At 40.1% G+C, this 23,666-nt stretch overlaps 1 protein-coding gene across 1 annotated transcript in view; it reads left to right on the top strand.

Annotated features, from left to right (window-relative positions):
* The window catches only part of galnt17 (polypeptide N-acetylgalactosaminyltransferase 17), an 86,486-nt gene that overhangs the window by 23,281 nt on the left and 39,539 nt on the right, over nt 1–23,666 (top strand). The window contains exons 4-6 of the mRNA XM_079674294.1: nt 17,348–17,522; nt 18,367–18,564; nt 19,444–19,561. Coding sequence (XP_079530420.1) covers nt 17,348–17,522; nt 18,367–18,564; nt 19,444–19,561 — 491 coding nt within the window. The remainder of the gene's footprint in view (nt 1–17,347; nt 17,523–18,366; nt 18,565–19,443; nt 19,562–23,666) is intronic.

Consider the following 23,666-nt stretch of genomic DNA (forward strand, 5'->3'; position numbering starts at 1 on the left):
TCAGATAGAGATAAAATAAAAAATAAATACAAATGTAATAGAATAGAACGGACAAGTCAAATCAAGCAATCTGATTGGTTCTTAGCCGTGATATACTGAGCGTATACCACGGGTAGAATTGTAAGTTACTTTTCACAACAAGTCAGTATCCCTCCGCGTCTGAGAAAAACAGTATACCGTTGGGCTGAAAAGCAGTTTGCTTTTCATACTGGAACAAGAAAGCAGCGGAGAAGTAACGGCGCAGAAAGCCTCCTTTTACGCAGCGGTCCAGACATAGACATCAAACGGCAAAACATATTCAGTGTGCAGTTCCTTTGGCATTAGGGCAGGGATATCTAGATACTTTCGAAGGTTTGACATAATGAATTGTGCCACTTTTAAAGCAAGCAACGATGTTTTCAAATCTGTAATCAAAGAGTTCCGCAAAAACGCTATCGACCAATCAGATTGCTTGATTTGACTTGTCAGTTTTATAAATATATTTAAATTTCTTCTGTTACGAAACAAACTTACAAAGCAAAAGATGGAAACATTTAAGATTAACTTCGACCTCCGGGGGGGTCTTACTATAGTATGGAGGAGTGGATTGAGCAGTGCCTATCTCCAGAAAAAAAAGCACCTAAACTACGACATGCAGAGCTACGTGAAGAGCAGGTAGACCAACTGGAAAAGTACCACCATTCAAAAGCTTTCTGATGCGGGTCTTGAAACAAAGCAGATAAATTATGACCGTTATTGGCCACAGATGCGAAAGCTCTCTCCAGAGCTACTGGAAGCCCAATCTCGGGGACCGGAGAAAGTGGAGCAATATTCTCGTCACGCCAAGCAACAGCCTAGAACAGGGGTGGCCAACCAGTCAGAGGTTAAGAGCCACATTTTTTCTATGTTACTGCAAAGAGCCACATCAAACACACAGTCACCGATTCCGCTGGTTTCAGTTTTTTGTTTTCTGGAGACAAGATTTCAACCACGTCACTGATGCATTTTTGTGGCATTGGGATATATATGTTTTAAATCCTCTGGAGCAGAGAGAGGAGCTGTGGATTATTGTTATTGATTAATGCATCAGTATTTCTTAGGGTCAAAAACACCAAATTCACAACTTAAAATGGAAGCGTTTAGTTTATTTAATAAAAGAGCACATGTTCAATGTGAAAAGCGACAGTAGTTATAGATTATTTGCAATTTGGTGCTATATATATATTTAAAAAAACATTATATATATTTTTTAAACACCTTGATTTTCAGGGGGGGGCGCGGGGTTCCGTTGGCGAGGCGGAGCGCCCCTTCAAGACAATGGTAGGGGAAACACTGGATATTGTTTAATCAACGACAGGTTTTCCCCCCCTCAAAAGTGATTCACTGCATCGCAGGTATTATTGTGATTGGCTCTTGGGCCACATCAAAATTAGATGCGCTGTCATCCTCTCATACTGACACCTGACACCACACATACACACGTAGGAAGAGCCGGGACGAAAGTAACACAGGACGAAAGTAACACGGGACGAAAGTAACGGAGCGATTTTATCCGAGCCCAAACAACTTTGACCGGCCAAATTATGTCAGAATTATCAGCATTCAATACTTAACAGACCTACTAAATATCAGGTTTAACTGTCAGGAGTAGTGTTGTCACAATACCAACATTTTGGTTTTGATACCAAGTCAAGAATTGCAATTCCGATTCTTTTTCGATACTTTTCTTAAAAAAAGGGAAACAGTCTTAAATGTAATTATTGTGCTTTATTTCACACCAGAACCATAACCATAACACAAACTTTTAAACAATGAGAACAATAAATAAAATAAATGACAAGAATTCGTATTGAATACAATTAATACATTTCTTACAGACAGGCCTCGTGGTGTCCGTAGGCTTCCCCTCATTGTCAGAGATATAGCTAAAATATCAAAATGTCACTTCTGGCGTCTTTTTTGTCAACAAACCGAGGCGCAGCGGCAGTTGCACTCCCACTCACAGCCATGCTTCTCGTTTTCTCACATGCTCTGGCAGCTAGCGCGCTCACGACAGAGGGGAGGCACTTGAGCGTGCTTGAGAGGGGAGAGACTGCAGGCACGGCTGCAGTGCAGGGAGTGGAAGCAGAGCGCTGAACACACACGGCTCTTATTAAAACTGCGCTTTCTCACCGGAGTACTTCCCCCGTCATTCTTAAAGTACCGATACTAATGAAACGGAGGAATCGTAACGTTTTTAACGGCAGGGTATCGCGGTACCTTTCAAGTATCGGTACACCGTGCAACACTAGTCAGGAGTCAGTGTCTCTCCCCCAAACTCACACATATAAAATTCGATATGAACTGAAGAGCCGCATTAAACTAGGCAAAGAGCCGCATGCGGCTCGAGAGCCGCGGGTTGGCCACCCCTGGCCTAGAACAACCTCAACCTATACAAGTCACCACATAAGCCATGCTACTGATGCTGGACAGTTTTTCAGTGGATGCACAATAAACAGCAACATACACATTAATGTAAATAAACAGCCAAATAATGGATCAATGCTCTCTGTCTAATATGTTCGCTAGCTGTTAGTGTTGTAGCAACCACCTTGGACTATGTTTTGTGCAGAAGGCAACGGAGGGACTATTTTATTTTGAACATCATTATTTACTAATAAAAACTATTTAAATTAGAGTGGGTATTTTTATTTCATATTGCCACACTTGGTAACCGTTTTATAAAAGCAATAGCTCACGACAGGTCTTTGTATATGCTCATTATATCACAACTAAGATGCGTGGTTCGGCCCGACGCGAAGCATTATTAAATATATAATGCTGGCAAACCAAGGAAATCCCAGTTTAAGTGACAGCCTGCTACCTGATGTGTCATCGATCCCTATTGGTCTTAATTAATCTGATATTGACGCTGTAGTCTGCTTGACATCATGTTTGGACTCCTTATAGATAAAGAAAATGATTTTTTTTTTTTTTTATCTTACTCGCAAAGACAATACAATTTGTATTTACCGCAATTCAAATGAAAGCAGATATTTTCACCCAATAAGGGGCGTGGCCATATCGTATGGTAAGTAAAGACTGGATGGGTTGCTTTCACGGCTCCTGTGGTTCATAACAAAGTAGCATTATTGTTGCTAATCATTAGCATGCTGATTTGTTTCTCCCTGTTGTGTTGCTGTATGAGACAAAGGCATTACAATTATAATATGACTTCATTGTCATATTGCAAGGCGATGAGCATCTTCTTGTAAAAAGTCCTGGTCATGTTTTTGAGGATCGGCATTTGTCGAGGTGACTGATGGTGTCGAATTTCTGTGGGGCAGACAGACAGATAGTGGCGGAGCACCACAATTGGATGTCACAGGCGAGATGTCCCCATCTTATTTATTGGGCTGGGCCTGCCAAACCTGGCTTTGTGAGATGAGGTGGGGAGAGACGATGGGAAGGGAAGGAGAGCCAGGCAAAGCGAGAAGGGGAGGGGGGGTACAGAAAAAAAGAGCAACAAAACATTTGGGAAATAAGGATGAAACCAAAAGATGGAAAAGGTCAAGGAGTGAAAGTGTAAAAAGGAGGGAAACGGAAGAAGAGAGAAAATGAGATGAAGAGGCATCAGAGAATGGGAGGAGAGGCTGGAAGAGCAAAGCAGGCTATTAGGGAGAGTGGAAGAGACAAAGACATGGAAAGGTTCAGAGACAGAGAGGCTTTAAGATGAATGAGGACAGACAGAAAGGAGGGGAAGGAGAGTAAGGAGGTGGGATATCAGGAAGGGGATCAGACGGAACGATACAAATAACAAGGAAATGTGAAGAGATATAAGATTGGGGAAGCTTTAAAGGATTAAACTTTATTATAGTCCTCTTTTTTTGTCAACAAATCTCTCCAGAAAACCAACAATGTCTAACTTAATCTGTCACTCAGGACTATTTTTCATATGCTGCCTCCTCCAATCACACCCAAGCCCTTTCGTTGTTGTATATCGATTTATTTTGTATTTAAAAAGGATAAACCATTACCTGAAATAAATGTGAACTGTTGTTTTGGGGGAAATTGGGGACTAGCCTCAGCTGTGAGTCAGGTTTATTTCAACTTGGGATACTGGTGATCTAGCAACGTAGATTAAGAACAGACTGCTTCTAACACCAAGAAAAAAATGCCAAGACTGGGGGGGTTCCTGTGTTGGCTGAGCGGGTGGAAAATTATTAATCGTGTATTCATTTAAGTTGGTCTCAAACCACGTTTAGTTAGCTAACGTCGTCAGAAAGCTGTCTAGTAGTTTATGTAATGTTGCGCTTTAGTCCCTTTTTTAGCATGCATTAAATCCAGAAACCTAAATACAGAGGGTTGGTTGATTAGTTATTTTGTAACCAATCTGTAAAGCATGAAAGCTTTCCATGATGACTGTTACAGTATAAACATTATGCTTTTGCCAACCAGTGCTGTGCCCAAACGTTTGTTTTAGAAACACAACGGTTACTATAGTAAGAGCAGCCTAAAAATATGTTATAATTAAACACATTTTTCTTTAAACATTTGGTGCTTAAAATACAATTTTCTGTAGGATCTGGATGGTACACAGTATGTGGGATGTCTCAGTGATACTACAGTACCGTTGTGATTATGACAGTCATTGCGGTGGGGCCAAGCCGTTGAAGAACATTTCGTAGTTCTACAGTTTCCTGTCAGTCATTGGGCCCAGAAATACTTTTTCCCATTGGAAATTGACAACAAATATATTTATATAAACATCAGAAGTCAAATCAAAATGTCTAATAAATGGTAGAATAAATATAATATTAAAAGTACAAATGTGCACATTATACTAATATGTAACATGTCTATTACAATATAGTGGTTTTTCTAAATTTATAACATTGAATTGCACAATGTTAAAAGGGATAAAAGGCAGGGCTTTCGAAATTTTAATTTCAAAGTCCCCATATGATCCAGGTATTATCAACTTGAGTCAGGCCTTCATGCTCCACTGAGAAATGTTTATAGGAATACATCTGGCCAATGTTGATTCCAGTTCTCTTTATATATCCATGGGGCTCATTGATTGGTTTGAATAGGTTTTGGTCACAACAAGTCCTCAAACTCATACGACCAAATATGTCGTTTGTTCAAGCGCTTAATAAGTCCTGCTCCCGTTGAATGCAAACGTTACAGAAGGTCGTTTATTCACAAATAACCCTCTCTGTAAAATCCTAAATTGTAGGATAGTTTGGCCATTAAAACACTTTTTATTAGATTTCTAGCGAGAACTGTATATTGTACTTTCAGGTATCCACGTCCAGTCGATATGTGGGATCTATAGTTTGATAGATATTACGAAGATGATTTTAGGCAGCCTCCATGTAAAGTTACGGTTTGAAACCAGTATTTCCGGTCTCTACGTTTTCATAATAAAACCAATGATCAAATGAACATAATATTCATTACTAAAGGTACAGCCGAATCATCACAAAACCTATTACCGCCGAAGATGCACTAAAAAAGGGAGCGTTTAAAAAAAAGGGGGGCGGGTCCGCTCAGTGAAACGATAACAACGAAACATGGAGAAACAGAAGTCTGCGTTTAAATCGTGTGTGTGTGTGTGTGTGTGTGTGTGTGTGTGTGTGTGTGTGTGTGTGTGTGTGTGTGTGTGTGTGTGTGTGTGTGTGTGTGTGTGTGTGTGTGTGTGTGTGTGTGTGTGTGTGTGTGTGTGTGTGTGTGTGTGTGTGTGTGTGTGTGTGTGTGTGTGTGTGTGTGTGTGTGTGTGTGTGTGTGTGTGTGTGTGTGTGTGTGTGTGTGTGTGTGTGTGTGTGTGTGTGTGTGTGTGTGTGTGTGTGTGTGTGTGTGTGTGTGTGTGTGTGTGTGTGTGTGTGTGTGTGTGTGTGTGTGTGTGTGTTTAAAACACATCAGCCTGCGGTCGCTCTTATCCTTTCTAATGATTCTGAAGGTAAACACAGTGAAGGCGGTGCGTGAAAGGCACTGCGCGCCCCTCTTCTCAGAGACTGAGTTGACCCTCCCGCTGCCTCCTGGTGCTGTAGAGATTTCATGAAGTGAAGGAGGTTTTCCTTCTATAAAACAGCTGTGGGCAGCAGATACTGTGAGTGTCACAGACATGAATACATAGATCAAGGCAGACTGCTGCACACACTCTCCTGTTTTGCCAATCCGGTGGTTAAACAAATATAGCTCTACACCCCTGGCCGAAATGTCCTTAAAATTAAGTCTGAGTTCGACATTTTAATTAATTAATTAATTAATTACCTTTCCAACTCGTCATGCTGACTGTTACAGGTCTATGCAGGTTCATGGTACAATGCATAAGCTTCAAATCGAGAGACTGAAACTGTATTTTCCTTTACCGTTCTGTTTTAATTTCACAATAAAGTTAATAGTCATATTATGTTTGATATTATCATGTTTTATTAACTACACCACTGGTTTTTTAACCCGCACCGCCTAGTGATTAAAGCACGTTATTAAATGTTGTTGTTGAATAAGTTTAATTTGATGAAAACATTTAAATATTAAGAGTAGCCTACATACACAATTGAAAATATTAAGAAGATACTGAATTGATCTCTCCAATAAAACAGTTTAGTGCAGGACGTCCAAAGATATTAACAGGAGGATGTGCAAAACAGACAAACTAATAAGGCTTTATTTAAACATTAAAGAATACTTTAGGTTAAGGTCTTCTTTTGAATAAGAAAAAAACGTTGGGGTTATCCACAGACAAATATGAAGTGTGACAAAGTACTTAACGTCCAATATATTACATAGTTTATTTTGGCACCTGACAATAACCTTGCCTGAATTTGACTCAGGTGTAACTAAAGTCTGATTTAAGGGTTGTTTATATTTCACATCATTCATCAGAATCTGCAAAGTAACTAAAATAAATGTAGTGGAGTAAAAATACCAGGTTAACCTCTGAATTGTAGTGGAGTAGAACAAAGTAGTAGGCTGCTGTAACAAAAACATTTCTCAACTTGGGATTAATAAAGTATATCTTATCTTATCTTAAGATGATCGATGGCTACTACCATATGGGACCTGGGGGGTATACTACGAAGCAGGATTTTCGCTTAGCCGGCTAACTTCAGGGAAAACTCCGGCTTTCCGGTCCTACGAAGCTGGTTCTCTTTTTAGCAGGCTAGATCTCCATGGTAACTTATGCTTAGCGGCTAACCTGGTCCGGACCAGGTTAGGTTGCAGGCTAAGAGCTCAACTCAGTGAAAGCACTGCCTGCTGACCAATCAGAGCTCAGTGTGTGGAGTTTAAAGCGATCAAGTCATATTACAGGAGAAAGGAAATACAGAAAAGCTGCCGTTGCAGGAAAGACGGCCGGCGAAAATCACCGACTGTGTGAACGTGAACATTAATAGAATATCACCTCCCATCTTCAGAGCAATCCGACTATTATAACATTAGCGTTAAGAAAGCTTACTTACATATATGCCACAACATAAGTAACCGGATCAGAGTAACATTAAGTACAGTACAGTCCGCGGCATATCACATCATCATAATGTATCATATATTTCCTTATCTGAGTCAGCTGAGCCGTATCTGGCCGTGCAACACTTACAGTGTCACATACTGTATGCAGAAGTATTATTTTAAGCAACACATTAAGTTGACGAAACACTCGAGTCAAATGTAATTAAAGTCAGATCGTGTCTTAGATGGGGCAGTGATATCATAAACCTGTTAATGTACGCATTCAAACACGTTTTCTTTTACCAGCTGTATTCATCTTGCAGACATGTGTAGCTATGTGGCTTTTATCCTGGATAAAGTGTTTAAGTCATGGATGTTTAAAGTTTAACTTCTTCATATTTTACTAATATTAAAGTTCACTTTTCATTCAGGAAGTATGACGCTGCGCTGTCAGTACGCTTCTCCATGTTTGTGATTGGTCGAATGCTCCAAATACCACCCCTTTCATGTGAACGCGCACCTAACTAGATAGGACACGGCTGGCTTGAGCGATCCACTTGATAAGCCGCGTCGTAGTACCGTTTAGCGAGAGCGCGTATGTTTTGGATTAGGCAAACCGGCTAACTCAAACATATCCAGGTTAGGTTGAGGTTACAGCTTCGTAGTACAGGCCCCTGCTCCATCGAAATCAGTCGCATTGACCCGAAGACACATTTTGAGTTGTATACACTGTTGGAAAGAGGAGATTCCTAGCTTTCTAATGATATCAGGATTATTTTTGAACTCCAAATATTAAGCGAAATATGTCACATTGTATAATGACTATCACCGAGTCATCATTTTGAGAAAAAGGCCTTCAAAGTTTCCTCTTCTCTGGATCAATCCGATTGATTATTAGCGGAGCAAATGATCAAAACACTACGGAGAGAAGATATTTTCGTTCGGATTACTGGTCTGGGGGAAGCTCGCGAGTGTGTGTGTGTATATACGTGTTTGTGTATTTTTGCGTTTCTGTGTATTGTTTGTTTCCCGGGGAAAACACTCTCGAGAAACACCGGCTGTTGTTATGCCTGCTGTGACGTCAAGTTACTCCGTTCTCCACTTGTAATTATGCCGTTACAAGCTTCAAAGTTGTATTTATCATCTGAATTAGGCAAAACAAGTTTCATATTCTGAAAGCCAAGACTTTGTTTAATTGAAATCAGATGAAAACAAACTGTAACTGACCCGGCCGTTTTATCTATGATTACTATACGCCTTAAATTCATAATTTCAGCCGGAGGGAGTGGAGCGGCGCTGCGGAAGAGCAGAGTCGCAGTGATAACACCACTGTGTTTCGTATCCCCTAAACCTCAAGGGTGTACACAGTTTAATACTGGCAACTTCTAATTGTGGGAAATACGAAACGTCTTATAAGACGTGCCATATAATGTTGCGAAACACACAATAGCCAGCATGTGTAGTTCTGGGGGGGGGGTGGGGGGCTGGAGCGGGGGGGGCTGGACCCTTCCAATTCCAGTTTTGGAAAGTCTGCCGTGGTTCCATTCCATTTCAAAGAGCTGTTGACGCTCAGCATAACCTTGTCGCACTGCCACTCCAACATCCAATCACAGGGCTTGATGACTAATCACGGGGTTTGTAAAGCAAGGCAGATGTTGTAGTCCCAAACGATTTCTGGGTAGTGTAGTGTCTTTGGAAACTGTAGTGTCTAAACTCCTAAAAAACTATTGTTTCTCTGAATCGAAGTTTAAAAACACAAAAGCATTGTACACAATTTAAACAAGGAAAAACTGATGTTTTTTAGTGGATGAGTAATGCAGATATCACTGTGTAATCATTTGACAGTGAGGGGAATATATCCGGTTTTATTATGAAAACTTCGAGACTGGAAAAACAGTTTTCACCCACGCTAACTTTACATGGAAGCTGCCGCATATACACGTTATCCTGGCGAGACCTCATTTATCTTCGTAATATCTATCAAACTATAGATCCTACACATCCACTGGACGTGGATTCTAAAAGTCAAATATACACTTCTCGCTAGAAATCTAATCAAAAAGCATTTTAATGGCCAAACTATTCTACAATTTAGGATTTTCTAGAGAGGGTTATTTGTGAATAAACGGGAGCATGTTGTTTCTTACACGACCACTAGAGGTGCTACACTTTAAAACGTGGCAATGGGTCGTAATCCAAGGTGCTTAAACAATCAACCTATTTGGTCGTTTTTTGTAGGAGGACAGGCTGTTTGGTCAACAATGGAGGTGTGTGACTCAAAGGAATAAGAACAGAGGCTACTTGTAGCATCGATTTATTGTTGGTTTAGTTCTTACGACGGGGTCTGTCCAGAATAATAAAAAAAGTGTGTTTGATGTTGAACCCCACACCACCACTCCTTTCCTTCACTTGAAATGCTTCCTGTCTTTAGTTTCCCTGGTGTGTCTGATTGTCTGATTGTGTTCACCTGTTGCCCTTGTGTTTCTGCCTCCCCTGGCCAGCTGTGTCTTGTCCTGTGATTACCCTTCTGTGTATTTAGGCCCAATCCCAAACCACGCCCTACACCCTACCCCTACACACTCCCCCTCCGTGACGGAGTGAACTCCGTGGAGTGACACTCGCATTGTTTGCTGGAACTACTTGTAAACAGCGTGTTTCCTGACGGACATACACAGCGTTGACTCCGGTCAGGTAGAGACCGGTCTCCAGTCAGCACCGATGCAGACTCGCTGTTTGAGGGCTTGATAGCCCACTCCCCCTCCACACTCGTTAGTTTGGAACAGCACTTAATGTGACGGACCCTCCACGCGAACGCGCAAACGGAGGGGTAGTGTGTAGGGATAGGGTGTAGGGGGCGGTTTGGGATTGGGCCTTAGTCTTGTCTTCTCCTGTGCTCCATGTCTGTTCGTCGTCTCGTAATGTCTATGATACCTGCCTCGCCTATGCTCGTCTATGCTTGTCCATGTCACCTGCCTGTTCCCATACGTTTGTTCTTGTACGTTTTTGTTTTTGTTAGGTAGTTTCTTGTTTTCCCCTGTCTTCGGCTTTTTTTTAATAAAGCTCGCTTTTTGTTACCAAACCTTTTATTTTTTTAACTGCACTTGGGTCCTATTTTCCCCAAATCTGACAACACACTTTCACTGTCAGCAAGTCACCCGCTCTGTGCATTGTACACACCCACCAGAGTGTATATGAATAATGGGTTTTTCTGTGTGTGTGAGAAAGAATACACAGCATGGGAAATGAGTGTGAAAGAAATAAAAAGAGGCAGACAGAAAGAGATGGGAACCACAAAGAGAATGAGAAATGTGTTATTTGTGTAAGGGCATTTTTAAGTGTGTGTCGGTGGAGCAGAGGAAGAAGGAGTGTGTTGATGGAGAGATCAAAGGTAGAGCATGCTTCAGCTCACAGGAAGCCACAGACTCTGTTTGGATTGATTTAGAGTCTGTTGAAGCTCAAACAGGGAGCAGAGCAGATTCATGTCATCTTTCTGTTTCATTTGTGTCTTTCCCTTTTTGAAGACTCATCACTGAGTGTTTGTAGTGGACCTTTTGAGTTGGGTTGTATGTTTGTGTTGAGCTTCAGGATGCAACCCAGTCTCACAGAAGTTCCTGAAATGGGGTTTTGATTGGGGTGGATGTACGGATGTTCAGTTTTTTTTAGCCAAGAATAACTATTTTCAAAATAATATTTTTCAATTGGAAGAACCCCTACTGTATGCCTGCACTATCTTTTTGTCATGAGACTAGGGTCTCGCCATCAGACTGAAGCTGTTTTGTTTTTCCGGATTGCTGGATTAAAGCAATTTTGAGTGATTTGTATGGTGGCTCAGGGGACAGCGCGTGACAGCGGCCTAAAACACTTCCATTAGGAGAAATGCGCAGCAGCTTAAAAAGCAATGCAAATTTAAAAACACAAATGTGCCAAAAGACAAGAATCATCTTCACCAACTTGACAACACATGCAACATTTAGAAAACATTCACCAACTTGACCAAACATGCGCAGTGTTAACTAAATATAGTGTTATATTATTTTAACAATGTGATCGCATGACTCCTTATGGTATAATTGCAGATCAGCTGTAGGCTAGCTAAGGTGGCCAACCTAGTCATTTCAAATATACTGACAAAAAACAGATTATGAACTTTATCATCAGCAAGTGCGCCTGTCCCAGCTGTGTGCGTCACCTTTTAATGTCCCCTGGTTACCGTTGTTTTGAGCTTCTTGCAGCGTTTATTATTTGCAGTGTTTTGTGTTGGCAGCGGTTTGTTCTCTCACTAAAACTTTGCAGCGCTGTTAGAAGACGCTGCTTATTTTTCGTCAGGTTGGTGAATGTTTTTAAACGCTGCCCATGTGTTAAGATGGTAAAGATGTTTCTTCTTTGGCATATGTTTTGGCCCATTTGTGCTTTTATATATGGAACATTTCTGGAGCTGCAGTGCGTTTCTTCTATTGGACGTGTTTGGGCCCTTTCAGCCACTGTAGATGTTTCTGTGTGTGTCCTTCTACAATGTTGGCTTTTTTAATAATTGTGATCAAGGCGTTATGGCATCTGTGGCGGTAGCTCCGACGTACACTTTTTGCAATGATATCAGACTACATCTGCATATTATTTATCATCCTACATGGCTGTAGTTGTTTTTAGGACAAGGGTTGAGAGGGAGCTCTAATTACATGCTACTGACTTGTGACAGTTGCAGATTGATCAAAGTGTTTCTTATAAACTGTAGTGGCAGGGGAAAGGTTAAGGCATGTGGTTTAGATTGAAAATGAAATCTATGATACATGTGTATTATCCTCGCAACTACAGTTGTTAAATGTCCACTTTTATTTAAGGATTGAGGGTTTGGTTCTGCAAGCCTCATCCGCATATTCACCAGTCGCGGCGCGCCCAGAGGCTTTTTAGTGGGCGCGTCACCGACATTTTGGTGTATCGCAGAGCGGAATGTTTAATTTTGTTTGTGTTGTGGCTGGAAAACTGTCAATATAATGGATCCATGCATGAGATCTGTCTCTGTTTATTTTGTTTAAGGAGTAGATTGTTCGTTTATCAATTCTGTTTACCTTTATAATATTATTTCATTCAAGAACCCCTTGTGCGTTTAATTAACACAACTATTTTAGATAGTTGATCGTTACACACTGTTGGAATAAACAATAACTATCTCAAATGATTTCCAGGGGGGAAACTATCTGCAATTCATTTTTTTTATCATGGAAACAAATGACATTGCCCACTTGAGCAAGTTGTTATATTCATATGGTATGAGCTGTCATTTAGAATTTGCTACATTTTGATAAAGGTCAGAGGTTAGGATGATGAAATACTGCATTGTGGTGCATAACTGGAAGTATAAGAGCTTCATTAATTAATTCTGATATACAGTAAGACCTAAGGGGACAACACACTCTCACTCCATAATCGTCCAGGAGCGACGTTTGGTCAGGGTCCCGTGGTGTGCAGTTGTGACGCTCCTAGGCTCCTTCAGCTTCATAAAGGGACGGAAATAGCTTTCAACTGATTGCAATGTATTCCCATCTGCGGCGGGATTTGACGCTCACGGAAGCACGGCATTAGTTTGTGTCGGCTGCCCTTAAAGGCAATGTGAACGTCCATTCCCATTGGATAACGGAGAATTGTACACCCGGAAGTAAGTATTCCCCTTACTGTCGATTAATTTTACAGTGATATCTGCACTACTCATCGACTAAAAAACACCAGATTATCCTTGTTAATTACACAACATTGATTGGTTTAAATTGTGTGCAATGCTTTTGTATTTTTACCCTTCGATTCGGAGAAACAAATATTTTTTCGGAGTAAAGGATGGCAGAAGACACTACACTACCCAGAATCCCCAGCTATCGTTTAGGACTAAACCATTTGCTCTGTTTGACAAACCCCGTGATTAGTTCTCAAGCTCTGTGATTGGTTGACCTCCAACTCCATTCCATATGAAAAAATCCCCAGCTATCGTTTAGGACATTTAGCACATGGTGTAGTCACCATGTGCTCTGTTTGACAAACCCCGTTTTTTTTCACCATTCATTCCTGGCGTCTATGTCACGAGATCTTCAAATGTCTCCCTGCAGAAAAAAAAAACATGGCCGAACTTCGTTTTATTCTCGGTGGAAAATGTCCGTTTTAAAGTTAGTTTGGCCATTAAAATGTGTTTTGATGTAATTTGATGCAAGAAATATGAGTTGTTATTTCAGATTATGTGTGCAGTGGATGTACATGATCTTTAGTTTGCTAGTTATTATGAAGATTACTTCAGGAAATTGCGTCCATAGAACGTTTTCATTGTTACCAAGGTGGTTGCTAGGGACGCTGCTATCGATATTATTTCTGTTATGTTGTGTAACTTTTTAATGGTGTTATCTTTATTGCTACCCCCTTCCCCGTCAATGTATAGTGTTGGTCCACAACGCAAACGTATTAGTTTAACAAAATCCGCATCTAAAGATACGTTATTTTCCCCTGTGCAATTCCAGTCTCACATCTCACATCACATCGTCATTAACAAATACCGGAAACAGACCGAAAACATTGAAAAAAAATAAAATAATACTTTATTCCGAGTGTGCTTGCTGATCTCTTTGAAAGTCATCACATAACGGCATTGTAATACACGGTTCGGCTGCATTAAATATTACATATCTGCCGTAGTTCTCTATTTATAGAGCCCTGATGAGAAGACTTCTCGACAAACATGAGGAACTGCCACCAACACTGAAAACGTGACGTGGATCATAAATATATCAGCAATTAAACAACATCTTACATTTATTTTCACACAATACGTCTCTTTGCAGGATCAACACTAATTCGGCTGACTTTTATATTTGATCCAATTGGTAGGTAGGCTGTATTTACACCATAAAGGTGCACAGCTGATATAAAGGGACACCTGGTGGTTAAAGCATGTTATTGAATTTCATTATTTTTATTATTAGATATTAATAGGATCCCTATAAAGTATATTCATTACTCGTTATTCTCTACTAATAGTTAATTAAAGACTGTATATAATGACTATTTTGCACATCCCTTTTCAAGATTTCAAGATTTTCTAAGGTTTATTGACATATCATATTCACAAACGGTGTAGTTATGCAATGAATGAAAAACTTGGGTCGCAGGTTCCTCAATAGTGCATTACAAGACATCTATCAATATTTGTGCATACCTCCAGCTATGTTGAAGCACTTATTTTAACTGATATTATACATGTATTATACTCTTATAAGATGTATGTAGATATTTCATCTCCGGCCTTGTCAGGTATTGAACAATCAATAAATAAAGAACACAGAATTATTAAATATAAAACACAGAATTTGTGTGATTATACTAAATGATTTACAAATAAACACCACTGCATATTTACAACTGTTACACATGCTGATGTAACGCAAATGTTTCCAACTTGGGATCAATAAAGTATATCTTATCTTAAGATGATCGATGGCTACTGCCATATTTGCAAAATGTGCCTCTGAACCTTGACAAGTGCATGTTTCAGGCTTATCAATTAATGTTATGTAATGTTATCAATTAACAACAGGAGGGGTCACAAACATAAGACCAGCTGTTAAATAAAGTTCTTCTGACCTTAGTTGGGATGTGGGTATATATATTAATGCTGCCCATTATGGGCGCAAGCAATTTTCACCCATTTATTAATTATATGTTTTAAATTTGAGTGTTTCCTATCCCCTAAACCTCCAGGGATGTACACAGTTTAATACTTGCAACTTCTTATTATGGGAAATACGAAAACGTCTTTTAAAACTACAACTCCCAGTAGAGACGTGCCATAGAGAACATGTTGCGAAACACAATAGCCAGCATCTGTAGTTCTGGGGACGGAGTGGGGGAGGGGGGGACGCGCTGGACCCGTTCAAATCCAGTTTTGGACAGTCTGCCGTGGTTCCATCCCATTTCAAGTGCTGTTCGACGCTCGGCGTAGACCTCGGAGCAAACTCTCCAATCACAGAGCTTGAGGACTATCACGGGGTTTGTCAAGCGAAGCGGAGAGAATACTTACTTCCGGGTGTAATATTCTCTAAAGCAAATGAGCTGCTCCGACCCTCGGTCCTGACGGACTCCAACTTGTGTTTATTAATCAAACAGATAAATAAACACAAGGATAATTATGTGTTATTGTTGAGTAAATGGAGAATTGCACAGGGGAAAATAACGTAGGCTATCTATGCCACAATTTTAGATGCAGATTTTGTTAAACTAATACGTTTGCGCTGTGGACCAACACTATACATTGACGGGGAAGGGGGTAGCAATAAAGATAACACCATTAAACAGTTAAACAACATAACAGAAATAATATCGATAGCAGCGTCCCTAGCAACAAGTAACAAGTAGTTAATAATAATAAAAGACAATAAGAAAAAGGCATTTTAAACAGTCATTAAAAAGCAACACAATCTACCTGCATTGCATTACTATAAACGTCTAATAACGTGCTTTAACAAGTAGGTGGTTTGGGTTAAAAAGCTGTCAAGTTTACAGTGTTAACAAAATAAAATATACTGCTGTTTCTGGTTTAGTTTACGACGGATATATTTAGTTATTGTTTTGATATTTGTAACACAAAAGCGATGGAAAAAACCCACAGCAACACAGAAAACATGGTCTTAACATGACCCAGCGGTCTAGTAGTTAATAAAAAACAATAATATCAAAACAAAATATTACTACTAACTTTATTGTGAAATTCAAACTGAACGGTAAAAGAATAGTTTCCGGTCTATTCTGAGCCCGATCTCTGTAGATAAATAAAAATAAAGAACTACGACAGATGTGTAATATATTTAATGCAGCCGAACCATTTATTACAATGCATTCATTTGATGACTTTCAAAGAGTAAAGCAAGCACTGCTGAATAAAGTATGATTTTATCTTTTACAAAACTTTTTTTTCATATGGAATGGAGTTGGAGGTCAACCAATCACAGAGCTTGAGAACTAATCACGGGGTTTGTCAAACAGAGCACATGGTTTAGTCCTAAACGATAGCTGGGGATTCTGGGTAGTGTAGTGTCTTCTGCCATCCTTTACTCCGAAAAAATATTTGTTTCTCCGAATCGAAGGGTAAAAATACAAAAGCATTGCACACAATTTAAACCAATCAATGTTGTGTAATTAACAAGGATAAACTGGTGTTTTTTAGTCGATGAGTAGTGCAGATATCACTGTAAAATCAATCGACAGTAAGGGGAATACTTACTTCCGGGTGTACAATTCTCCATTATCCAATGGGAATGGACGCTCACATTGCCTTTAAGGGCAGCCGACACAAACTAATGCCGTGCTTCCATGAGCGTCAAATCCTGCCGCAGATGGGAATAGATTGCAATCAGTTAAAAGCTATTTGCGTCCCTTTATGAAGCTGAAGGAGCCTAGGAGCGTCACAACTGCACGCCACGGGACCCTGACCAAACGTCGCTCCTGGACGATTCTGGAGTGAGAGTGTATTGAAGGGGAGACATCCCTTGTTATTGACTAATAGATCTTACCAGGTCATTCCCTCAGTGACATTAAGTCAATTATTTTCAAACCAAATACCTGAACAATAGTTAAAGCCAGGTCTTTGTGTAATTTAAATCAATCATCCCATAAGTAAAAATAAATAAAGCTGATGAGGTTGGTGTAAGTGGAGATCTATGAAGATAAAAAAAAAAGATCTGATGGGGAAATGAAAATATGTTGCACATAAAAAAAAAAGGTAATACAAAAAAAGTAAATATTTATTTATTTATTTGAGTTCTTTGACTTGTCTAAAAGAGGACATTTGGAAGCTAAATAACTCAAAATCTCCAGAGCATGAACATGTTTCCCTGAGAGTGTCCCCCTAAGGACGGTGTGTCTCACCCTCACCTGGTGTCCTGATGTTCTCTCTGGACTGCAGAGCAGCTGAAGGCTCCGCTGGAGGAATACGTCAACAAGCGCTACCCCGGCCTGGTGAAGATTGTCAGGAACCAGAAGAGGGAGGGGCTGATCCGGGCCCGGCTGGAGGGCTGGAAGGTGGCCACCGGAGAGGTGACCGGGTTCTTCGACGCACATGTGGAGTTCACCCCGTCCTGGTGAGTAATCTGGCATCCCCTTCTTCCTTTTCAGGGAAAATGAAGCTGCCCAATAGTGTACAACCTATTGAATTACAAATCAGGATAACAGCAATAACAATCATACAATAAACATATACAACAGACAAACAGGTTTAACAGAATCATGAAGGAGAGCAAAAGGTTTAGCAGGAGCAGCATGAAGCCAACACACAAAAAGCAATTTCACACCTGAGAGGTTTTAAGATAAGCAAAGAAGGGAGGGCATCATGTTTAAAAGAGACCATAGGACTTATATCCCATCAAATAAAAAACATAACGCTAGCGATAAAAGAGGAAATTGCCCAGAAGCGTTATCATAAAAGTACATTATAAGGAATAATTTAAACAAATTAAACAGATGTGAAGGCTAGACAACATTTTTGCAACCTTGCGCTGATAGTTGTTTCTAGGCCTCCTTGTTTTACAGCTCAGTGTGTACTTTTAAGTTTATACACAACCCAGTTCACAAACAGAATCACTTATAAAGTAAACTTGAGGGAGCTTCTAACTGAAGTGGGTGAGAGAGGGGAGATCTGAGGAGAGGCTCAGCGCTGTCTGTCTTTTAGTGTGTGTATGATGTGTGTATTACATTACATGTCATTTATTAGACGCTTTTATCCAAAGCGACTTACATACATTCAGTACTGTGGACAATCCCCACAGGAACAATTTGGGGTGAAGTGTCTTGCCCAGGGACACAACAACATGCTGACTGCAGTGGGACTCAAACTTGCTACCCCCTGATTCGAAGTCCAGCACTCTATTCACTGAGCCACAGCCGCCCCTGTATGATGTGTATATGATGTGTGTACCCCGTCCTCAGGGCCGAGCCGGTTCTGGCCAGAATCAAAGAGGACCACACAAGGATTATCCTGCCGTCCATCGACAACATCAAGCACGACACATTCGAGTTGGAGCGCTATGAGAACTCGGGCCACGGCTACAACTGGGAGCTGTGGTGCATGTACATCAACCCCCCTAAACAGTGGTGGGACGAGGGGGACACATCGGCTCCCATCAGGTAGGCAGAACACATTCATGTAAACATAAAGTGGATAAAGCCTTCACAAAACTCCACCGGAGAGAATCCACCGGAGAGAAATATTTTTATTTACTCTTTTTATGATTTTCTTAAATTCTTTAATTTGAGTTAGACAGAGTTTATATTAGTTTGTGCAGTTCCGTCTATGCAGTGATCCATGTTTTTTCCCCAGAATTATAACCAAAAACTAATTCATTATGATTATCATAAAGAAATCCATAGTGTTTGGAAGAATCTGATGATTTGATGCAGTTCATGTGTCCGGACATTATCATCCTATCATTCCCTTGGTATAAGTGAAGAAAATAAAAGGGGAAATTGTCCTTTAAGCTGCAAATAGTATTTTTATAATCTCATATTTTACCCAGGTATTTGTTCAGTGTTGGATTCAGAATAACTTTAACTGTTAATAGATCTTTGTTTGTTGTCAGCCTCAAATTTTCTTTTATGTTTTTTCTTTTTCCTATCTATGGAAGTATTTGTATAATCTTTAAATAGGTATAAAGGCTTTTGTTTGTGGAAATCATGACAATGTTCATATCACACAATGTTTTAGCTTTTTAAAAGTGTATTTTCTTTTAAAAAGGTGTCCTTGATGATCATGAACTTTATTGATTTTCTTGCGTTCTAACTTGGTTATGTCTAAACAAATATATAAAATGATAAACAAAAGTAACTCCCATTCACACATGCACAGAAACATTCAGATTCACACATTTAAACATGCGTCCAAACTGTTAAAACATCATGCAAAACCACATTCAAAAAGAAAAAATGCAGACAAAGGTTCAGAATTACATTCACAAAACCACATCTCATAAATGAGGTGTTAATGTTCACTTGTTTTCCTCATGGCAGGACTCCTGCCATGATTGGCTGCTCCTTCGTGGCCAGTCGCAACTACTTTGGCGAGCTGGGCCTACTCGACTCCGGCATGGACGTCTACGGAGGAGAGAACATCGAGCTGGGCATCAGGGTGAGTGTGTCGCCCAGTTTCCTCTTGTTCCAGCTCTCTGTACCCTGTAGGTTAGAGTGAAGCAGCGTCCTGTCGTGTGGCCCCGCTGATGAATGAGGTCCATTAGGAGTCCTGGAGGACCGGGCCCCTGTGTGCACCCCCCAGTAGGGCAATGCAGATAAATGGTCACATAGAGGGAAGGTTGGACAGTTGTTGTATATTTTTAGAGATAGGCAGTGCAAAGACATGCATGATAATCTCTCCAATATTTAAAACCATCAAAATACATGGAGACATCGGGGGGTTCATCCAACAATTTCATAATTTCTTTATTTTTATTTAACCAGAAGTCTCATTTAGATTTGAGAAATCTATTTTGCATGAGAGTCCTGGCCAAGATAGGCAGAAGCACAGTTCAGAACATGAACAACAAAGGCAAGGCTAGTTTATAGCACCTTTCAACACAAGGCAATTTAAAGTGCTTTACAAAAATGAAAGACATTAAGAGCATTAAGAAATAGTGCAGCAGAAACACATTGTAAAATGGCATTTAAAAACGGTCATTATCAAGCAAAGAAAATAAACATTAAAAAATACATGAATAAAAGAATAGTTCAATTAAAAGCAGCGACAAAAAGAAAAGCCTTCAGCCAGGATTCAAAAGTAGTAAGAGTTACACCGGACCTGCATGTTTCTGGTAGTTTGTTCCAGACAGGAAGCCAGTGTAAAGACCCCAGAACTGGAGTGATGTGATCCACTTTCTTAGTGTTAGTGAGGACTCGAGCTGAGGCATTCTGAATTAGCTGCAGCTTTCGGTACCACTTTACAATACGACTACCCTTATAATGGATACATAAAGGGTTTATAATTAGTTATGAATTAGGTTGTAAACCCTTTATTAATCATTAAGAACCATTTATAAACCAGTTCTAACACAGGATCACTATTTGGCAAGATGACTAAGCCTTACATTGGCTACTTAGCAAGAATCAACTCAGTGAACAACAGATACCAAGGATACTGGCTGATAAAGAAGACGAAGTAAGCTAAATACCCAATATAAGGCTTAGCAGTACGGATACATGTGGGCTCACTATTTGGCAAGCATCCGGTCACAGTTGCCCTGTTTATCTCATGTCTTATAAAAGCTTATTAATGATTTATAAAGTTTTCACAACTTAATTCATAAATTAAGTACAAACTATTCGTAAACCCTTTATAAGGGCAGTCTTATTGTTAAGTGGTACTGTTGGGGCAGAATCTCTGCTCCGCGCCGTTCCTATATGAGCGGGTTCTCAAAAGAAGGAAAAATTCAAAACAGCCAGGATAAGGGTTAAACAATAATCTGCTTTAATGGCAAAAACATACAAATACTTCACCTAATCACGAAGCACTCTGCAGAGTACTCCGGGCTCAGGTTCTACCACCGTGGGAGGAACGGCAAGTCAAAAACAAGAGCGCCGATCTTCAAAATGATCACAACATTTATACACAGAGTTCACTTCTGAGCGAGCTAGACAGTGAGTTGGCAGTGTTCCATTGGTCGGTTTCCCTTCTGGGCGGGATCCCAGGTAGTAAGTCCGCAGTTGTTGATTCCATCGTTTGCTTCACAGTGTGTGTGTGTGTGTGTGTGTGTGTGTGTGTGTGTGTGTGTGTGTGTGTGTGTGTGTGTGTGTGTGTGTGTGTGTGTGTGTGTGTGTGTGTGTGTGTGTGTGTGTGTGTGTGTGTGTGTGTGTGTGTGTGTGTGTGTGTGTGTGTGTGTGTGTGTGTGTGTGTGTGTGTGTGTGTGTGTGTGTGTGTGTGTGTGTGTGTGTGTGTGTGTGTGTGTGTGTGTGTGTGTGTGTGTGTGTGTGTGTGTGTGTGTGTGTGTGTGTGTGTGTGTGTGTGTGTGTGTGTGTGTGTGTGTGTGTGTGTGTGTGTGTGTGTGTGTGTGTGTGTGTGTGTGTGTGTGTGTGTGTGTGTGTGTGTGTGTGTGTGTGTGTGTGTGTGTGTGTGTGTGTGTGTGTGTGTGTGTGTGTGTGTGTGTGTCCCTCTGCCCTCAGGCAGATCCCCCAATCAATGATTTGGAGTCATGACAGAGGACTCTTTGACAGGACACATACTCATTCCCCCTAAACATCTTCAACACACACACACATCGTATCATGTATCTTATCACACAACAGTCACCTGTTTTTCTCTATGAAAGCCATATTTGTAAATATCCAAACGCCATCGTCCCATGACAGTCACCGCATCAGTCAACCAACATAAGTTAATTGTTCTTGTGGCTTAATGACTTCCCTGAACTTCCCTTCACCCCAAAGTCAGCTTACTAGGAATGAATACATTTTATTGATAAGCTCAAAAGGACGTTTATCTTGTTTACTGCTGGGTGACCCAAGTCTCAAGGCCTGCAGGATGTGTAGGAGATAAACATTAATTCTACAAGACTTTAACTGCCTTATATCTGAAAATGTATCCGGGAATTCCCCTGTTAATTGCAAGGACTATTGATAATTAACAGAGAGACCCTAGGGGCCTCTTCTTGGTATCTGCTAGGCAGAATTCACTCAATGCAAAAATCCCAAGTTTAACACACATTCTATATAAGGTGACATTAAAATGAATATACCAGATTGAACTTTCCTGCCCATAACACGTTACTTTAATCCTTCAAATAATTCAAATAATACTTCAGTACCCAGCTTTCTAATATATTTTTTAGTGAGACCAGTAAAGACACCATTACAGTAGTCGAGTATACTGAAGATAAAAGCATGGACAAGTTTTTCCAAGTCCTGCTGTGACATTAGTCTTTTAATCCTAGATATATTCTTAAGGTGATAGTAAGCTGACTTGGTAACTGTTTTAATGTGACTGTTGAAACTCAGGTCAGAGTCCATGACTACACCTAGATTTCTGGCTTTATCTGTTGTCTTGAACATTGCAGACTGAAGCTCAGCGCTAACTTTTATGCGCCTTGGCTCCAAAAACCATTACCTCAGTTTTGTCTTTGGTTTAATTGGAGAAAGTTCTGGCACATCCAGTCATTGATTTGTTCAATGCACTTACTCAGTGTTTGAATTGGAGCATAGTCTCCTGGTGAAATGGTTATGTACATTTGTGTGTCATCTGCATAGCTTTGGTAACTTGTTTTGTTGCTTTTCATTATCTGAGCCAGTGGTAGCACGTCATAATTTTCCCAAGATGGCGGCAGGCATTTCTGGCGGAGTGGCAGCAATCTATCTCTGTATGATTGTCCTAAATCCAACCTAGTCTCAAGGCATTTTGTGTTATCGTCACGAAATTTAATCTATTGATTCGTGTTCACCAACACGATTTTCCCCTTTTTTTCGTTTCACACAGAACGATTTTAAAAAGCAATGTATTTCTATTGGTAGTATGTTTCATGCCTGTCTTTTTGTTCGTTCGGGTCTTGGAAGACCGGAAGCTGTGGGGATAAAAAACATCTCCTTACTCAATATCAAGCCATGATTATTGTTTTTATTTTAAATCGTATAATGTCTGACTTTTTTGTCGTCTGTGAGGAAAAGAAATGGGGCTCAGAGCCTCAGAATACTGAAATCTGTATTTTTTTCAAATCTTTTTTTCCTTTCATTCTAATTTGTTATTCTTTTCTAAATAACACACTGTTATTTACTAACCAATAAGACACAATTATCCTTGTTTTCATTTATTTGTTTGATTCCATAATCTCGGGCTTTTTTGGCGTCCGTCAGGAACTGAATTTCAAAATAAAAATAACCGGAAACAGACGTAAGGGACATTTCGAGCATCATTGCAATACACAACCACTGAACTGATTACCCACGATCCTCAGCTATGGTTTAAGCTCGCTGATTGGATTGTTTAGCCACAATGCAGGTTGGGATATGGTGTTTATGCGATATGAAATCCGAAAAACATTTAAAAAAATAAATAATAATACTTTATTCCGAGTGTTCTTGCTTTTCTCTTTGAAAGTCATTACATAACGGCATTGTAATACACGGTTCGGCTCCATTACATATTACAGATATGCCGTAGTTCTTTATTTATAGAGCCCTGGTGAGAAGACCTTTGGACAAACTGGAAGAAATGCCGCCGAAACTGAATACTTGACGTAGATCATAAATATATCCAT

Source organism: Notothenia rossii (assembly GCF_949606895.1).
Source record: "Notothenia rossii genome assembly, chromosome: 4".
Classification (NCBI taxonomy): domain Eukaryota; kingdom Metazoa; phylum Chordata; class Actinopteri; order Perciformes; family Nototheniidae; genus Notothenia; species Notothenia rossii.